The sequence below is a fragment of the Camarhynchus parvulus genome, chromosome 3 (genome assembly GCF_901933205.1).
Source record: "Camarhynchus parvulus chromosome 3, STF_HiC, whole genome shotgun sequence".
Classification (NCBI taxonomy): domain Eukaryota; kingdom Metazoa; phylum Chordata; class Aves; order Passeriformes; family Thraupidae; genus Camarhynchus; species Camarhynchus parvulus.
This window is the reverse complement of record NC_044573.1, coordinates 35,398,849-35,418,702: the sequence shown is the minus strand read 5'-3', so window position 1 is coordinate 35,418,702 and position 19,854 is coordinate 35,398,849. Positions and strand designations below refer to the sequence as shown.

The following is a 19,854-nucleotide window of genomic DNA, read 5'->3' as shown; positions in this document are numbered from 1 at the left end:
GAGACATCTACTCAAATTCACACTTTCAGTACCAATAATATTATTTCCTCTTGTTCTCCCTGCTGTCCAGAACAGTTACATTTCAGCCCTCTTGAACTATTGAAAGAGAATGTATTTCACTAACATCTCCTGTGCCACCAGGGAAAGGAGATTTTGTGCACTGCAATCATGAGCACAACAGAAAACCCCTGCCCTGCCTCCTCAAAAGAGACTTCTGAAATCCTGTGTTTGCACAACAGCTCTACCCTGACAGCTGTACTTATGTGGGGCTTGTGTGAGGGTCTACATTATCCAGCTGCCTAACAGCTGAGTCAGGCCACACCTATGGAAGAGCAGTTTAGCAAGCAAAATGCAGGAATAAATCTGACTCAGCCACATCTCTGCCCCATCCAAGTCTCATTTTTTGTCCTTGACTCTGCCTAATCATGCATTTCAGCCAGCTTCTTAGGGAGGATAAGATAGCTAGTACACAAATTCCCAAAATTAGACATAGTGCCTTATCAACATTTAGCTTCCTCACATAAGTGTTCCTTCTATATTGTCATGGTTAGTTAGGCTAAAGGTAACTTCAGATTTTCCACCACTTTTGGGGAACAAACCAACTGATTTGTTGGTTTGCTCCCCAAAAGTGGTGGAACTGCTATTGCAACTGATATTGCCATAGCATGCAAGACTCCTATGAATGATGACATCCAGTTTTTTCTTTCCCCATTTTGTCTTCCTACTGTTATTTGATTCAAAAGAACACCACCTTAGTGTGATCCATCCTGCACAGTTTGTGAGATCACAGAATCACAGAATGGTTTGGGTAGGAAGGGATCTTAAAGATCATCTCATTCCAACCCCCTGCCACAGGAGGGATACCTTAAACTGGACCACGTTCCTCTGAGCCCCATCCAGCCTGGCCCTGAACACCTCCAGGGATGGGACATCCACAGCTTCTCTGGGCAATCTGTTCCAGCGCCACACCACCCTGAGAGCAAAGAATTTTTTCCTAATATCTAATCTAAACCTACTCTTTCATTTGAAGCCATTTCCCCTTGTCCTGGCACTACATGGTCTTCATAAAAAGTCCTTCTCCAGCTCTCCTGTAAGCATCTGCCTCATTATTTTATTCTCTACTTTAGCCTTATTCACAAACGTTGGAGAAATTTAACAGCACTTTACAGTTTCTCAGTTTATTTACAATCAGCATATGGAAAATCAAGTAATTCCCTAGACTCTAGATGGGAAAATCTGTCCATGGTTCCCCAGCCATATGTACTCTCACACTGATGATAATTTTTAAAGCTCACAGAGTTTTGTGATCTGAGATAGAAATTAACATCCCTGCAGACATGAACTATTATACTTAATTTTCTATTTCTTTGACATTAGAAGACCACAGCAGGCCTTTCTGAAAACATATCCTTAAAACATGTTTATGCTCTTTTCTATTAAATGGCTATTAAATCATGCAATTTAAAAAGAACAGGTGCACTACAAGACAAAAATCTTGCACAAAACAGCTCTGGAGCAGATGGAGTTGTGAATATGGTCTCTGTACCCATCTCCCTCATGTAACAAAACATCCTGGTCTGAAAAATCTAAAAGCCTATTTAGTTCCCTAAACTGTATGCTTATAGAAGGGCTGAGACAAAAATGTAATTCAAAGCCCAGGAAAAAGTTCAAAGGGTTTCACATATCACCAATGCACTGGGCAATCTGAGAGCACACAAAGTGATGGTCCCAGTCCCTCAGGAAGGTCAGAGGGCGTCCATGAACCTGCTGCAGTCTTGTGGCTGCTCTACGGACCCCACAAAATAACTCCTTGGTCAGATTCAATCTTGGAGTCCTCCAGTGCCAAAATTACAGCTCTACTGAAGATGATAATCCATAAACTATATCTCAGTGTGACCTGAAACACACAGTATTGCTTTGTGAACACATGAGAAGAGCAACCTGATGACTACTCTGTCATTTGTGAGCAGGTATAATGTAGGCAAAGCCCACTATTAGCTGAGAAAATGCCATTCTCCCTTCTTGCTGTGATCTCCAGTGCTGCAGTCCTGCCTGGATTCATTCTCTCTCCAAGCTGGGTGATACTGGAGTGATCCAGAGGCACCAGGAGGGCCCCAGCTTGAGAAAAGCAGCTGCCAGGAACTTTATGGCTCTCTCAACACTCTATGAAGGAGGAGACAAAATAGCAAAAGTGAAATCATAAAGCCAGTAAGATGCTTCAGTTCCTTCCTTGCATTCTATCAGCCTGCACAGGAATTTCTGTATGCAGATAACTAGCAGTTTAACAAACTCCTGAGCTTTAATGCAGGAAAATCTTTTATCTAAATGTTATGACTTCCAGAGTGGAGGAGGAGCCAAATATTAAATTCAGACACAGAAACTTCCCCATACAGTTTTTCAGCCACTGAAGAAAAAGCAGAGAAAATGTCAACCCATATTTAAAGGGATGACAGTCACTAATATATTTGCTAGAGAAGACAGCACCGTACATGCTAATAATTTAAGCCATTAATTTAGCTTGTGCTAGAGATGACAGCCTTCTCTTTATGCTGTGCTAAATGAATAATGAATTATACACTCCCAAGGCAACTTTAATTTTCAAAGTCAATACTAATACTTACTCACCCGTGCCTGGCACTTGCAGGTGAATGTGCTGGTACAGAATGACACCCTTATCAAAGCATTCCCAGAGTACAGCCAATGAAGCACTCAGCCCCTGTGCCCCACAGAGACAGTGCTTACAGCACAGGGCTGCTTAGTCTTAGTCTGGGCCTCACTGTCTTGGCATAAAACTTCCCTGGGTTTGCAACCACAGCCCTCATGGACACCACATTCATTCCTTCCAGCAATTCACACTTCCTCAAACAAATCTCCTCAAATCAGGCAAAACAGGCAAGGGACTGTGACTTTGCAAAGGACCACTGGTGAAAAGCTGGTAACCTCCTCCCAGATGGCTCCACCTACTCCACCTTGGGGCTTGAAGCCCTATTTACAGACATTCAGTGGAAGCATTCCAACCCAGAGGCTGTAGGACTGCTCCCTGCAGACAACCATCAACTCAAAATGTGAGTTTCAGCACACAGCAGAAGGAACTGATAATTGTTTTTAAAAGAAAAATAAATTAAAACAAATTAGGCCTCGATTCTTGGGGCCCAGTTCTAAAGAATTTTTTTTTGTTTGAAAAATGCACTCTTTCACTTAAAAGTTCTCCAAAACAGCAGTGAAGACAATGAAAAGCCATAGCAGAGAAAATACCCCAAGCCCACCTGGTGGTATTCCAGCATCCCCATGAAGCATAGTTAGGAATTTTAGAGGTAAGCTTGCTAGAAACACATCACATGAATGAGCCACCATCTCATTTTGCTGGAATAACCATTTGGCACGAAGCACATCTAGCAGATGTTGGTTCCAATGAGCCTGCTTTGCCACACAGCAGCAGCTCCCTGCAGCAAAGGGCTCAGCCAGCACAGCAAGCTCATGTCTCAAACTCAGCCCTCATGGCAACTCATTACACCAGCCTGACTGCTCTTCAATCACTGACGGCTTTGACTTCCTAGCACCCAAACAGCCATGAGAAATCATCTCATACCTAAATGTCTTCTCCGTTATCCAGAAATGTCTCAATTTTCTAACAGAATACTGTGGCCTTTGAAAGTAAAGGAAATTCAATGCTAACTGAAGTCCAAAACCAAGTCCCCTTCAATTCTGGATCAAAGTGGACACTCCCAGTCCAACATGGAGATGACATTTGGCAGACACGCAAGTCTGCTGCTCAGAGGATGTGATGTTTTGCCTTTGAAACCAGAACCCATAATTTTGGGTTGTTCTGCCAATTTGATCTGAAAGGAACAGCAGATTGTCCCATTTAAGAAATTCATGCCAATACTTGCTTATATTTCTGGCACACCTTCAACTAAAAGGCTGAGAATTCAAGCCTTCCACCCCAGTGACTCCAGGCTGTTCAGGCTGTTGATGTTTTCATCCTTGTCTATGCACAGCTTCAAACACAAACTGCACTATGCTTAAACCACCCAGTAAAAGACAAGCTTTCCTTTTGTGCTGGTATAAAAAAGTAATACAAGAAAATTGTACAGATAACACACAAAGAACCAACCACAGAACTCTTACTGAATCCATCTAATATTAAAATAATTGTGACTCTAGAATTCTTCGTTGCTTCTAGATCCTAAGCTGGCACTGAAGAACTACTCCTACTGTATTTACTTTAGGAAATAGAAAAGAGCCTATGAACAGTAGGCACATGCCACTCTCACAGAGACCTTTTAGGCTTCAGCCTGGGGAACTGACATGAGAAGATAGAGGTTTCCATGGCCATTAAATCCCAGGCTAATGGATGACCATATAAGCAAAGAAAAAACATTCAGCAATTCTGGTGGAGAATCACATACACAGGTGTTGGAAATGGATTACACAAAAGCAAGTTTCTTTCCTATTTTAAGAAGATTACATATACTATGAGATACGTAGATAATATTGCCAGCAGGCAAAGCTGACTTTTTTAGGTGGGTATCCAGCAAAAGAACTGGTTTTTATCCTTCCCAGTTCTGTTTCTTTTGCACTACACTAGCAAAACAAAATAAAAAATCCCACTACAGGTACCTTACATGCTTGATAAGCAAGACTTGCAGCCTCAGTCAAGAGGGACTGGAGAAATTGATGGATAAAGTCCAGTTCATCAGGAGCTACTAGAAAGAGTTCCCAATAATGAGATCCCTTCTTGAAAAGTCTCTTGGGTAATGACTGGTAAATATTCTGAGTTAATAGTGGGAGAAAGAACATTTTCCACACACCTTTTCCTGACATTTTATTTACCTTCTTCCTATGAAGTTTCAGCATATGCTTAGGGACAGCGCTAAATTTTGCAGAGAAGGACAGGTTATTATTTCTTAAGAAGCTGTCTTTAAATTGGAAGCAAGTAAACAGAATCAAGAAACCAACTAATTCCTGGAAACAGAAAATCATTAAAATAAAGAAATGAAAATTTGCATTGCATCATTGATAGTTACCAATGAAATGACAAGAGTATGCAAATCTACCAGGTTATGTCTGTCATACCAAAACCAATCCCTGTATATAGTACAGTAAACCAGACAGATACATACAAATACAAATCTAGATCAAACAGATGGTATATTCTCACTCTGGATGGCAACATCCATTCAGAGAAATATACAGAATTCAATCTCCTTTCACTTCTATAATCATAACAAGTAAAAGCTTGTCCTGTTCCAGCCAGAACAGGCTTAATTTTTGCAGTATCCAGGAGAGGGCACGGCCAGGACCCAGAGGTTACTGTACCCCACTCAGACCATTGTTGGGGCAGGGGAAAGGGACTCTCCTCTGGGAAGAAGGGGTTCCTTCTGGTCAAGTAAGTGTGGTGGAGGGAGCAGTTGGGTGGTGCCAGTTCCACACTGGAGGGAGCAGCTGGATAATACCTGTTCCCAGCTGGAGGGAGAGGTCAGGGTGGTATAGCTGCAGTTGGGTTGAGCTCCATGATGAGCATTTCTGCATGTGAATCACTCTCTCTTTTGTACGCTTCTGTTAATAATATTGTTGCTGTTTGTTCTCTTATCTCATTGCTGCTTCCAGTAAATTGTTCTTATCTCAACCCATGATTTTTTACCTTTTGTGCCTCCAATTCTCCTCTCCAGCCCACCACAGGGGGAGGGGACAGGTAGGAGCCAGCAAGGGGCAGCATGGTTTGGAGTGTCCCAGTGGGAGCACTAAAGTGGGGAGTACCACTCCTAAAGAACAACCACACAGTACAGTTTAAAGGAAGGGCAGGGCTGATACAAGTGCTTACCTCAGTCTGTTGGTGTAGGTATCTACACAGGTCTTCATTTTAGCCAACAAGGTCCCAACAGAAGCCTGGGACTCCAACTGCTCTTCCTCCTCTTCGCTGCTTTCTCCCGACAGAGGAAGCAGTAACGGCACCATGGATGTGCAAGAGGCAATAGCACGGAGCAGCTCCAGCAGAGCTCGGTACAGGGGAACGTGGCGAGCCATATCCAAAACTGCAAGAGACAAGCCGTTTACCAAAATTACTAACACTGCAGGCCCTCTCACTCCTAGAATGGGTGTTTCAAATAGAAAAGCCATATTTTAGTAATTATTAAAATACTAATGAAATGTAATGATAAAATACAGTATTTTGTAATCGTCATTTTTAATTTGTGTTGTAATGGACCTGTACAGAAAGAAACTTACAAGATACCTGGAAAACAAAGGTTAACAAAAGACACAAGAGGACAAAAGTGCTAACAAGGTAAGGAACAGGATTACCACATGCTATAATAATTTCTAGTACCTTAATATACAGTCCTGGCTCAAACTGTATGCTGACAGTAACAGTAAACAAAAATCTCTGGAGAAAAAATTGTAACCTATGGCGTAGCAGAGTAGCATCTGCTGAATCTAACAGCATAAGCACGTATAAAGACTTTCACATCACCCATTTATTTACAGTCATCTTCTCCTTTGGGAAAATTTCTCTGCATTATTGCAAAAATATTTATGGTTCTTAAATGAATGAAGTTATCCACTCTGTACAAGTCCAGTTTTGCTTCTTTTCATGAAAAAAGGATTGCTTTAAAAACCATTATGTATCCTGCAGAGTGTGCAAATTTTATCTGCATATATATAAACCACAAAACAGTAAAGATGAGTAAGAACATATATTAGGCAGACAAACCTCACTGTCTTAGTGCTTTTCAGTGTGATATATAAGTGTTACAGAAGAAACTGTGGGTACAATATAGATATCAGCTCCTCTGATTAGGAAAGACAGGCAGAGATACACAATTCTAATGGATTCCCTAGCACCACATTGTTTATTTTTCTTCTCCACTTGTTTGGACAAATATGTAATGGATGTCATTTCAACTGACTTTGTATCATTAATACAAATCCTGAAAATGTAGCAATAGGCAGATACTTTAACACAGCTGCTTCCTCTGCCCCTAGGACATGCTATTTTTAACCTAACTGCAGAAAATATTTGCTCCAGTTTAAAGTATTCACAAATGACTGAGTTTATGATAAAATAAATTTATTCTTTTTCCAGCAAAAAATGCCAGACAACAAAAAGCCCCTGACAACTTGCATTAGGACAGAACAAAGCACAGAAGAACTCTTTAATGTTTCATTTAGCACATCTCATCCTCCAAGCTAAAGCAGATCACAGACTTTCAACTCCTGTCACCAAACCCTTAGCTCTAAATACAGCAGGATGGGACAGTATAAATAGCCAAGCTAAATTCAACAAGCCAGTTTATGCAGGTTTAAGGCTGGATTTATCTCTGCCAGGAGTTCTTTGATCAATAGCTTGCTATTTGTCTTTTGAATCTATTACAAAGGCAAAAACTCTTAACTGGGTGAAGTGCTATTGAATAGGAAGAAAATTTACCAAAACAAAATATTAATCTGCCAGGCCTGGTGTCACGGCTCTAAAAAAACCCATGTCAAAATATCCCATATATCTAAAGCAAACTGAATTTAAACACTGGCATTAAGAAAACCAGTTTTAATTCCCTGCTGATTCTTACCTTTACATATATATTTTGATATATATATATGCCTACATTTTTTATGCTCCGTTGCTAGTGAAGAATGATTGCCCACAAAAAACCCCCACAATATGTAAAAATAAACAAATACAGATCTGATGATGTGTGGATTTAAAAAAAAAACCCAAAACCACACACACACCAAAAAAAACCCAAAAAAAAAAACAAAAAAACACCCAAAAAAACCAAAAACCAAAAAAAAAAAAAAAAAAAAAAAAAAAAAAAAAAAAAATAAAAGGAGGGTGGTGAAAAAAGGGCGAGCATAAAATATATCCTACCATAGCCCTGGCCAGAAACCACATCCCACCTGTAGTGCTAAAGACCAAGTGGCTCCTCAATTTAATCAATAGCTGTTTATTATGAGGATGGTGAATGAGGGAGAGATGTGACCTCTTAGATAACCACAGTATTTCACTCTGGAAGCCTTTTATTTATTTATCTTAACCATGAAATTTTCATGAGACCAGAATACATAATTCCAAATCCTTCAATGCTGGCTTGCCCTCTCCTTTGCTAAATGGATAGTTAAGTTCAAAATTACCATCATGAAGGGAACTGAACCGACATAACTTTCAAGTGGGAATGTTTTCCAGAGAGATGGGGGAGATTCCTGGTTTTAGCAGATCCAACTCACTTGCACTGCTTTGCAATAGTTCCCATGTGAAACAAATGAAACGCATTCACTTGGCTTCAATTTAAACAACCTTTCAGGGAACAACTACTAATTTCTTTTACCTTAATGTCAGATTCTGTGAAACTCAATTTTGGGTACCATTATGTGTTTTATGCTATTTTACTCCTTTATTATATTTAATAAGAATTGTGACTCATGCAAGTGTATTTTTCTGCCCAAAACGCCTCAACTCCCTTCCATCCCCAATATAAAGCCCCAAAATGTTCATCAAGACTAGATACCTAGATAAATATCAGAAAAACTTGCTGGAAAGAACCCAGAATTGTCAAATTACTGTTTGTTATCTTTATCTGGCAGTTCACCTACTCCTTGTGCCTGCTTTCAGTTGAAAGAATGCCAAACTGATTACAGTGTATGCCCAGTTCAAATACAGCTCTGCTTTCTGAAAGAGGTGAAAAAGACTTGAGCAGTTTGTTTGAGCTCTGTGTCATTTTTAAGACACTACATTTAAGCCACTAGGACAACAGGATATTCTTTTGTAAATTACACGCTTGGCCCAGATCTACTCTTTGCTAACCTGTCCACCTCTTTCTGGTGTGACCAGCTGCAGCTACAGATGTCCCAACAGCAATTTTCTGGACTGAGAGAGGTTTAACACATCCAAGTAGAACTTCAGTTCAGGCTGTGCCACTCACACTCCATCACCGTCCTCGCCACTTTTAGTGTTTGCAGCACACTTAGTCAGGATTTCTGAATCAGAGTTTTCCTTCAGATATCATTATTATTTCAGAAATATAAATAGAAATTACACAGGTTTATAATAAAAAAAAATTGATCCTGTAACAAGGTCCTTCAAGGGAACTGAATTGAAATACTACAAACATGAATTAAAACATAAAATACAAACTTGCAAATTAAAATGCCTATCTCCATCAAATAAAAGCAATGCAACCTTTGTACTACTGTCCTCACATACAGGTAACTGGCCAACTAAGATGCCAACAATTTGAATTTCAAGCAAATATAAACTTCAGTGAAGAACATGTGTTAAAAGTAAACCACTGTATTCTTCAAAGTATGCCCTCTCTTGGGAACATATCCAGCTTTTTTTGTTTGACTCAATTGAGCAATGAAGGTGTATCATAACACTTTACCTGAATTAAATATGATAGCTTTTCTTATAAGAAAAAAAAATCTAACACCACCATGAAACAGAAACAAATACTTTTGCTTATACCAGACCTATAATTTGAGTACTATTAGGACATATTTAATATGTCAGAATCCTTTTATATGGGTACTTCAGTTGTGTAAGAAGGCTCCAACAGCATTTGATTTATATGGGCATGCATGTAAGCACACCAAACTGCAAATACACAGCATTCCTAAGAATGAAAATGGGAGATTAACATTCTTGGCTTTGTAAAAATGACAGATGGATATTTATCCAGGAGTCTCTGTTATCCCAAGGACAAAACAGTTACCAGATCATGACAGATACCTTTTACCCAGAGCTCCATTTGGGGCTCTCAGTCTCCCACACTGAGTACACTCAGAGTGTCCTGGCTATCAGGCTCCCACCAGCTGTGCTGTCTCTCACATCTGTCCATTTTTGTGCTGTTGGTGCTCCCTGATTCTGTGGGTCAGTGAAGTGCTGAGGAACGTTCAGGTCCCAGCACCACAGAAGCTCCCCCTTGTTGACTCTCAAACAGAACTGCTGCCCCAGAGAGCCCACGTGAACTTCTGCTGGGTTTCCTGAGCACTTCTTCAGATGATTACTGTATGACACATACTTACATCAAAAGAAAAGATTAAATTATTTCATTTCTATACTCAAGGCAGGGATTTGCACTCAGGTTTTATCCTGCTGTTTTATCCTGTTTCCTTGTCTGCCTGGTGACAAGGTGGTGTTCCAGAGCTGGGAACTGGCTTCTGCACCACCTGACCCAAGCTGCTTCCCCAGAGCCTGCCATGGGATTCTCAAACTGCACTGAGTCTACATCAGCACTTAACCAGCTCAACCAGCAGAGCACAGGCTAAAAACTGCAGCTGAACCTGGAGCAGGAGCAGGCAGCTGTAGGACACCACCATGGCCCCTCACCGGGGCCTGCAGGCAGCTGGGACAGCCCAGGGTGACAGAGCAGGGCAGGAGGTGACAGAGAACAGCAGGGCAACAGCACCATGGGCCGGTGGCCAGATGATGACAGCAGCGCTCTTAAAGGCTGGAATACCAGTGGTACCACACATAACTGTTAACAGTAGCATTTTTATTCTATTAACCTTGTTTTATTAATTAAGCAATTATGAATGGACATATCAAAAAAATGGGTCAGTGTCTTACTGTCCCTGATAATTAGCAAGGAAGTTCAGGGGCAACAGACAGCATACATATTTGCTCACAATTCACATTAAAAAAAGTACCTCAGGTCTAAATTTATTCTGTTGTACTTGTGAAAAGCAGAAACCTCAGCAAGGTCAGTGCCATTTGCTAAGATAGGTAGGGGTGACAAACGTCTGGAAAGCATCTCATGGTTTAGGAAAATTCAGCTAGTCTCTTGCCACAATATTTGCAACTTAGAAAGATGCTGAATGAAGGCTAAATAGGTAAAAAACTTGAGATTTCATTAAACTAAATCTCCCTTCTATGCTAGTAACAATGAGTCTGATTTGGGTAGAAGGAAAAGGAGTATGACCAAAGTTTTGTTAAGAATTCTTGAGTTCCACAAACTACTGAGCATTCTGTCTTTTGGAAACTGCAGTCTTTCACATGCCTAAACATCATGGGATGTTAAAGCATTTTTGAGAACCTTTAACCTATGCCAGCTTATTCCTGGGAAGCAATTGATTAACATTTAAAGATCAGGTGTGATTTCAGAACATTTCAATTGCTTTCTACAAATCTATTTGTTCATTACTAATATAGATCTATTTCTTACAAATATCTAAGACTAGCCATACCCAGTTACAACCTTAATATGATGAAAAAAAGCATATGAGGGCAGGCAGTTTCACAGGATCAAGGTATCACCTTAAATTTCATATATATCTGTAGCAAGATAATGACCCAACTGAGTCTAATACTCCTTTGCTTTCTTTTAATATTATACAATACTCAAACAATGAATAGCCAGGCCTAATGGCCCATTAAATAGGCAGTACTGAACAGCAATAAATTTTTTTGCAATTGATTTAACATCCTCAGTTCAACTTAACTGGCTATGAAAAAGATTATTTCAATTGCAAAGTATATTTAAAACATCACAATGAACATGCACATTTATTCTAAAATGAAGCAAACTATTAATAAAGTGTATCTATTATATAAAAAAAATCTTCACACTTTACAGCAAATTAAAGAGACAAATACAGAAGAATAATTTGTAAGAAAATGATGAAAAGTTCTTATTTACTTGCATCTACTGTCAAGGTCTTCCCCACTGTGACTGTATTAGTAATTCCTACCCCAAAGCAGCCTATAAACTTGGTGTAAAAAAAAGCCCCCAAACAGCCCCTTGAGGAAAAATAAAAAATCAACGGCTTTACCAGTTTTACAGCTATGACTGTTCCAGATGCAGACCCTCCTTCCTTCTGTGCTGACAAAAGCTGTCTATATATACTCTCAATCTATCTCCTGTATGTAACTTCTCATTTTCTGCACTCATTATTTAAGGACTTAGTGAATTTCAGTCATTTTAGAGGCCCACAGAAGTATTTTTCTTCTGTACAATCCTGTTTTACTTTGGACCAAGACACATGACTAATGCTCTGCCTTTGTTGAAGGAAAGAAGGTCATGCTGGCAGTCACAGCAGAAACTGTAAACTCTTCCAAAACTACAGTCCTTTTATTTCTTTTCTCAAAGAGATCTACCACTGCAAATATGAGAGAGATGATAATGAAAGATGAATTAAAAGGAAGTAGCTGAAAAGAAAAATGTGTTCAGGAGAGAACCCATACGGAAACCCCAGAAATATAAGGGACGTCTCCTTCTTGCATGGGATAAAGTTTCCAGTGACCCAAGAGACGCCTCCAAATCTCATTTCTTATTTTGTTTTGGATCTGTTTCAGTAAGATGTTTTATCTTCCTGAGAAGATGAGTGTGTTTTGTTACATACTCATCCTGAAGTAGCCATCTAATCCTGCCTCAGTTTTAAGCAATGCGAAAGATAACCATGAGTTTTGTGGAGTAACTATATTATAAAACTGTTTTGTTCACATCATGCACAAACGCTCAAAATTTACTACAGTGTATCCAAGCCTCCCCTGCAAAAACCCCAAGAAAATACCCATGTATTCTGAGTGACCTATTTTTTCTTTCATAGTCATAAAGTTTAAAAGACATGGCATCATCAGCTTAAGAAGCTCACAGTAAAATACCCTGCAACTTACCAAAGTTTAAGACTAATGTTAAGACCATGACTACAGCACCACGTTTGCCTGGCACTACATTTTTCTTTTTTATTTCATGCTTTTTAACATCCAAATAAATTAAAAGTAAGATCCAAAAGTTGTCAATTTTACACCATTTCTAAAACATGCTTAGTAATTAGGGAGGACTTTTTTTTTTGATGCCTCAGTATGTTATTCACCTATAGCCATGATCCAATTAAAGACTTCAGGATCTCATTATTATATTAAAGGCTCTCAGCTGCTATGAACACTACTGTTCAAAAAAAAAAAAAAAAAACCAAAAAGCAAACCACACAAAGGAAGCACTAATTTTGTATTTTTAATTAACACTTTCAGAAGACAGAGTCTTGTGGCCACAGATACTGCCAAGCATGAGTGAGGCACTCTGTCTTTCCAACAGGGCCACACACCCTTTTGCTAAATATTTTAAAACTGGAGCCGTTCTTCAGCCCCCATTTGCTGCATCTTTGCAAACATATGATGTATGAATGCAGTCCCTGCTGCAGGCAATAGTGTCAGTTCCAAATATGTCATGCTCTGCTGCCTCTTGATTTTCTGTTTCACAATCAACCCAGGGCAAGCCTCTTTTATAATAGGCCTAATTAACACGCTGTGCTCTGCCCTGCTTTGATAGAAAAAGAGATTGCCCACAGAGTAGTTCAAAATCAGATCTCTAAGAAAGCATTAGCCTTTGAGTAAAAATAAAAGAAAAAGCTTTCCAAATATTGTCATCTTGTAGTAATTTAATTAGCTGGACTTTTTCTTCACTTATTTTAAAATAGCAATAACACTAGCATTTTCACAGTATTGTTTTCAGTACTAGGAAAGATGGCATCAGGAGAGATTTGTCTCTTGAATGATGAAGCAGGACAAAGGGGTTAAGCACTCTTTCAGGCCGTGAGTCACAAAGCCCACATCAGAGCAGAAAAACAATACAGGAAGGGTGGGCCTCTGGATTTAATGGGTACAGTGTCATGCTCCAAGTTATTACTCTTATTGTTCAGACACAACTTAAATTTTGTCCTTCTGATGTCAGCACTGAGACCATTAGCAGTCAAAAAAATCAGGTCAAATGTTAGAAAAGCTGATAATAAATTATAAATTAATTACTGAGGCTGCATTCAATCATTAGTATCACTTCAACACCATGTGCATTTCCCCCTTTTATCAAAGAGATGGGACAGATCTGAAAAAGAGAGAGAAGGGTGACTAAACAACACAAGGTACAGAATGAGCTGCTGCACTATCTAAAATGAAATAAAGACATTGCAGCCTCAGTGACTAATGAAGGGTATCATAAAGACATTGCTTTTAAATTATGAGTGCTAAAAAAAGTGCGTAGAATTGGACTGATCAATATGTTCAAAGGAACGGGCACACCATTAGAAGAAATAATGCCATTTGTATAAGAACATACACTACACAATACATCACTTTTAAGGTCTGGAAAAGCTTAGCACTAAATGTCAGGGTAGTAAATATTGTCACAAGTTCAAAAGTAATTGGGTAAATTGATGTAAGAACAGGCCATCAAGGGCTAATAAATGAGGGGACACCACCCTTGGCAACATACTAGCAATACCAAAGCAGCATCTGCATGGCAGCCCCATCTCTAGATTCTCCCTCTTATTGTCCACTATTGGTGATAAATCGGCAGCCTAACAACCTTGGTCTGTCTTGGCATTGCTATTACTGTGTGTTCTAGGAAACTTGGGAAAAAAAAGTGTAACTGCAAGAGGAAAGGAAATGTGCTCAATTAGGCAAAAGGCACCGCTCAGGGAAGTCAGTCAGTCATCCGTAGTGTACTAATGAGCACTCCAAACTAGTGCTCTTAACCATTCCTGACTTGCTTATTTTTTAAAGAACATTTGATTTTGGTGGAATTGAGTATTTTCAGGAAAGTTCTGTTTACAAGTCAAGTCAAAAAACACTTTTCACACATGTATCCATGAATCCAGAAAAAACCCTTTGCCAGAAAAAGTGCAAGGCATTATTTCATTAGGCCAATATGTACAGTTCAATAAACAAGACACAATTTCCTGCATGTGAAAGGATGGGAAAAAGAAACCAAAACAGTACAAAATACAAGAAAACCAAATTGAGCTTTTAAAGAATAAGTGACTATTAAAGCCATGCATGATTCCCAGTTTTGGAGATATTACTATTTAATGCTGCACACCAGTCCCTCATAATGGAATCCACCAGGGATCACTCTGTGCCATTAAACAGAACTCCAAACAAACCTGAAAGGGTGGTCAGGTAATGGAGAGATTCTTCTTGGAGTCTACAGAGCAATCTTATATGGGGCTTGAGAATACATCATCGAGCAACAATAACTAATGAAATATAAAAATGCAAAATTGTGTATTCATTGGTTGTTTGATTTTAGGAATGGCCTAGTAGGCATCAGTGTAGAAAGCCTGTGAGCAAAGTACTGAAGAGTAAGCACAAACTGCCATGGGATCCAACCCCATCACAACTTTTAATAATCTCTCCTCTGAAAGAAAGCTGGATTTTCCCATTACCAGTTCTTGAAAACAAGAAAATATGGAGGAACCCAGGTAAAGCATAAAGCTCTAACCAAATCATGTTTGCATTGAAATCTAGAAAACAATTGGTGCTGTTGGAAGTATCAATGCTCCAGGAATGTTCTATATTAACAAACAAAGAACAATATAGAGAAAGGCATAAATAAAAGAAAAAATAATTTTAAAAACATATGAAAAATGTGAAGAAAGACACATATAAAGACAGGCATTCAGAGACAGCATGAGAGTAAGTTGTTTGCCTGGTTAAGGGATGACAAAAAACTTATTGCTAATACAACCCACTATGGCATTTAGTAAGATAGAGAGGACCAATGATTTCTATTTGAGGTCAATGTACTAAAATAAATCTAATAATAAAGGTAAGCTAGAAGTGTCAAATTCATCTTCCACTTAGAAAAATAAGATAAATATTTCCTGCAGAGAAAAATACAAGATTTAAATACTCTGCAGACAAACCCTTTCTTAAAAAAAATAAAAATAAGTTCAAAATAGGTAAGGAGGTGGGGGCTTGCTTATCATGTCATCTTAAGTGTTCTAAGTGTGCACACTACACAGAGATGAAAAGAAAGGTATCACTACCCTTAGAACGTGGATCAGGATTTTTTTATAAAAGTTACACTGGCTTTCTTCATCCCTGCAATGGAGAAGGGAATAGTGATTTCACTATTTTTGGCAGAGGAGTGGGCAAGCAGCCACCTTGAAATGGTCCTCAGTCTGAGCATTACCTCTTCCAGGCCATAAAACAGTCACTAGTATTTTAGAATAAGATAGGAATCGGAAATAAGATGGAAACCTGCCATTTCACGGCACATGCTGCAGAAATAGATGCAGAAATTCAAAATTAGATAATGGAGTTGTGGAGTGTTTTTAAACTATTACTTCAGCAGATGGAAAAAGGCCAAGATTTGGGTCTTCTGCTCTGTCAGCTGAGGATACCAAGACTGTTACTGGAATGAATGGATGTGCAATTGCTGTTCCTTATTTTTCCGGTATGTGTGAGCACACCTACAAGATCATGTCCTCAGGGGATAGAAAGGAGACTGTTTAAGTCATTCTGCATTCAATATTTAATTATTTCACTTAGCCAAGATAGCAGAGCCACTGTGCCTATGCAAAACAGAACTTTTATCACTCCTGTGTATTTTTCAGACAATAGTTGGTTCTTTAAATACTAAGATGGGTTTTCAGTAAACACACAAAGAGCATGCTGAAAAGTTACAGCTTCCTTGTGTCCAAGTTAAATGAAAGGTAACCCTTTGTAATTACTGCATATTCAAAGTGCCTTAGGTAGCTCTTATGTGGTAAATATATCAACCAATTTAATATATGATAGGAAGAATAATCTCTAAGACTTCTGGAATAGGAAAATTTTCACTTTCCTGCAACCTCATGCAAGTTCCTGCACCACTTATTAAAATGGACCACCCTCCATTATGCTACAGCAGAGCAACAAAAAATAACTCAAAAGGAAATACAATATTCTTTCGTTAATAAGCTGCGTTACCTTGATGTCCTTTGGAGAGGACAAGAAGATACAAATCCCATCATAAAAAACTATAATTTGTGTTGGAATAATTTGCCATAGATTACTGCCTTCAACCACTGGGATCCATTTCCTTGGATTTGTACTCAGAACTAAGAATACCCTCAGAGGACAGTAAGAAAGGAAATACTCCAAGTGGGAAGTTTCTGCATAACAATATGGAAGTACAGGATACTTACAATGTTTTATTTTCAAAAACATGAGAGGAAAAAAGAACACAAAATAAACAAATGACAAATAAGGTTGTTACTGTCCAGGAAAAGAAAACCTATCACTTGACTAAATAAGTAAGATTTTGATAACTGCTGATAATGAAAGCCAGTCCTCACCTCAGTAAGTTCTTCAAGTGTATATTGAGACACAAAGCCCAGCTGACAAAACTCTTCCCTGAAAATACAGTGAGCTTGCTCTTAGGAAAAGCAAAGCAAAAACGTCTAGGACAACCCCTGGCAATCTGCTCTGCACATGAACAGAAAGGGATTGTTAGAGATTTCTTTAGTCAGGAAATTTTTAGCACCTTATTTAATTGTGCTGCCACTACTTGGAAAAACCAGTTAAATGGACACAAAAAACTGAAAATGTGTTACTTACAGTTCTTTCAGAGGTCTCTTGTGTACCTTAAAACATTTGTGTCCTGTTAGTGTTTACTGTATCTTACCAGGAAAGCACAAGAGTTAAAAAAAAGGAAGAAAGCACATTGGACATTTCTGCTATATAGAAACTATAGGACATGTAGTGTGGTGTCACATTCTTCTTTGAAGTCATACTCTCTTTTCAAAAAAGACTGAGCCTGTTGGTAATGAGGCATAATTTTTACAATTAATTCTTAATGCCTCTAGTAAAATCTGTGAATGTTTGTAGCATGTGGCACTGCACAGCAATCTATTTCATACATCCACCACTCATATTCCCAACCATAATTACCAAGTCTTTATGAAACCACTTGAGATGTACTGTCTAACTAAAGTAAAATAAGAAAAAATGGTAGGACTGGTAATATTTATTCTGGAAAATTTGAAAGATGCAGTGTGGTATCTCCAATTTTAAAGGGCTGGCTGAACACCTTTACCAATTACCCTCAGAGGGGAAACCAATCCATTATTTATAGACTCCCATGCTTCCCCTATGAGCAGGCATACAGCTATCAGTGTTGGCTTCCAATCGATGAAGGGAAAAAGGGAACTCCTGGGTGAAACACTCCTGAGCCTTAGCAATGAGATAAATGGCCCAAGAAAGCCTAAGGATAGGTTCCCTCCACACTAAGCTTCACTGCATTGTGCCTTGAAACAATCAGGGCAGTGGCCTGCACTGTTTTCCCAAAATTAAACACAAACAAGATGGTGACAGTCTATTGGCAGAGGGATTTCACTGAATCCTCATGGCCAAACCCAGACACTTTTGAAGGCGATGACCCAGGCCTTTCATTTCTCAAGTGAATAATTAAAGGTAATCATACAGAAACCAATCTTAGGAATGAAACAAACACCAGCTGCATCTCATGTATGATTTGTTCACTTCTGTACATCCTTGTATCAAGGATCAGCATCTAACAGTATTTCTGAAAGAAAACTCATCTGCAGGAGGCAGGAAGGCAAACATGGTTTAGTTTCCTTCTACATAAGACATATAATACAGTGGAGTCCAAGGCATAAAGGTCTGTGAAAAAAATCTATCTCTGCTTAGTACCAGAAGAGTTATGTCTAAGGGATCCAAGGGGGAATAGTAAAAAATTACAGGTCCTTGACAGGCAGATACAAATACATAAGCAGTCTGTTGCTCAAGCTTTCAAGACAGTGATATTATCCAATAACCACAAAGGTCCAGAAATCCACAGTGGTCTCAGATGAGGAAGAAATCTTGTTTACTTAGCTTTTCAGGACTGTCCTGTAAAGCACTTTCAGAAGCTTAGCCATCAATTGGAAAAACTTCTGTTATTTAAGGCTCACAAAAAGAAAGTGACAGACAAAATCCCACCCCACTCTTGATTCCACAGCAAAATACTCTAGCATTTAGGCAGCAGGCCAAAAAATACGTGGATGAGAAGCAGAAGGAAGAACAACATGGGATGTGAGAAGCCCCACTGAAATCTTGTCTTTACCCCTCCTATTTATCACCTGATATTTCCTGAGTATCTTAACCATGAAAATCCTTTCCTTCTGGAAAATTTAATGGGCACTTTAATTCACTATGATCAAGTGAGGGGGGCCAGAGATCACAAGCTAGTCTGAGGAATGCTCTGTACTTGCAGTTGCAAAATATACCACCAGCTGAAAAAAATCAATAAAGATCTGCCAGTTCATGAATTTATGTTTAAAAGCCATATAAAACAATGTGCAGTACAGAACCAGATAAAGATTGAAGCAAAGTTCCAGTGTCTCAGTGAGCTTTGCTAAATACCAATTTGCTGAAAAAAATACCTCCAATTAGCTCTTTGTAGCAAGCCTCAGTCTTGAAAAGAGCAAGTGCTTTATCTGTCATGCAATCCAGTACCCAATTACAAATCAAATTTAAGCTACTTCATTCCTACAACTAGGTTTCTAATTTTCAAAGATTCCAATGCCATGACGTTTCAATAAAAAATTACTCCTTATAAATTACAACAAATTTCTGCAATTTCTGTCTCAGTAGAGCTGAAACTACAAATTTATAATTTGTTCTTTCATAAATCTTTTATATTATTAACCGGTCAAATGGATAATCAGTTCTGACATTGAAAAAAATTCTGTTATAGTTCTAATCCAAAAGAAGTATCTACTAGAAAATAGTCTGCTACTTTAAGTGCTTTGAAAATACAAGCATATATTCATATTCTTTTGCAATAGCAAATAAGAGGCTTTGTGGGCTAATATTTTCATCCTCTTATTTCAAAGCTATTTCCAAATAAAGATAACAAAACAGAAGAAAGAAACATATAAAAGATGCTGAGAGTGCAGTAATCTCTAGCTTTGTTTTGTTTTTCAAGATCAGTCATCTGAAACATCAGACAAAATGTGTTCTTTCTCAGATGGTTAAGATGCTTTAAGGACTTAGGAGAAAGAAGAAGTTGGTGTGGTACTGCAGTTCCCCGAGAGCCACCCTCCTGGACTACGATCAGTTCTCATTACTCTGCTTGCCCAGTCAGGACTCAATATTCA

The 19,854-nt window shown here is 38.7% G+C and overlaps 1 protein-coding gene across 5 annotated transcripts in view; it reads right to left on the bottom strand.

The window, feature by feature from the left end:
* Positions 1 to 19,854, bottom strand: part of BIRC6 (baculoviral IAP repeat containing 6) — a 177,745-nt gene that overhangs the window by 18,658 nt on the left and 139,233 nt on the right. For all 5 annotated transcript variants that reach the window (XM_030945315.1, XM_030945316.1, XM_030945314.1 and 2 more), the window contains exon 66: positions 5,825 to 6,035. In XM_030945315.1, coding sequence (XP_030801175.1) covers positions 5,825 to 6,035 — 211 coding nt within the window. The remainder of the gene's footprint in view (positions 1 to 5,824; positions 6,036 to 19,854) is intronic.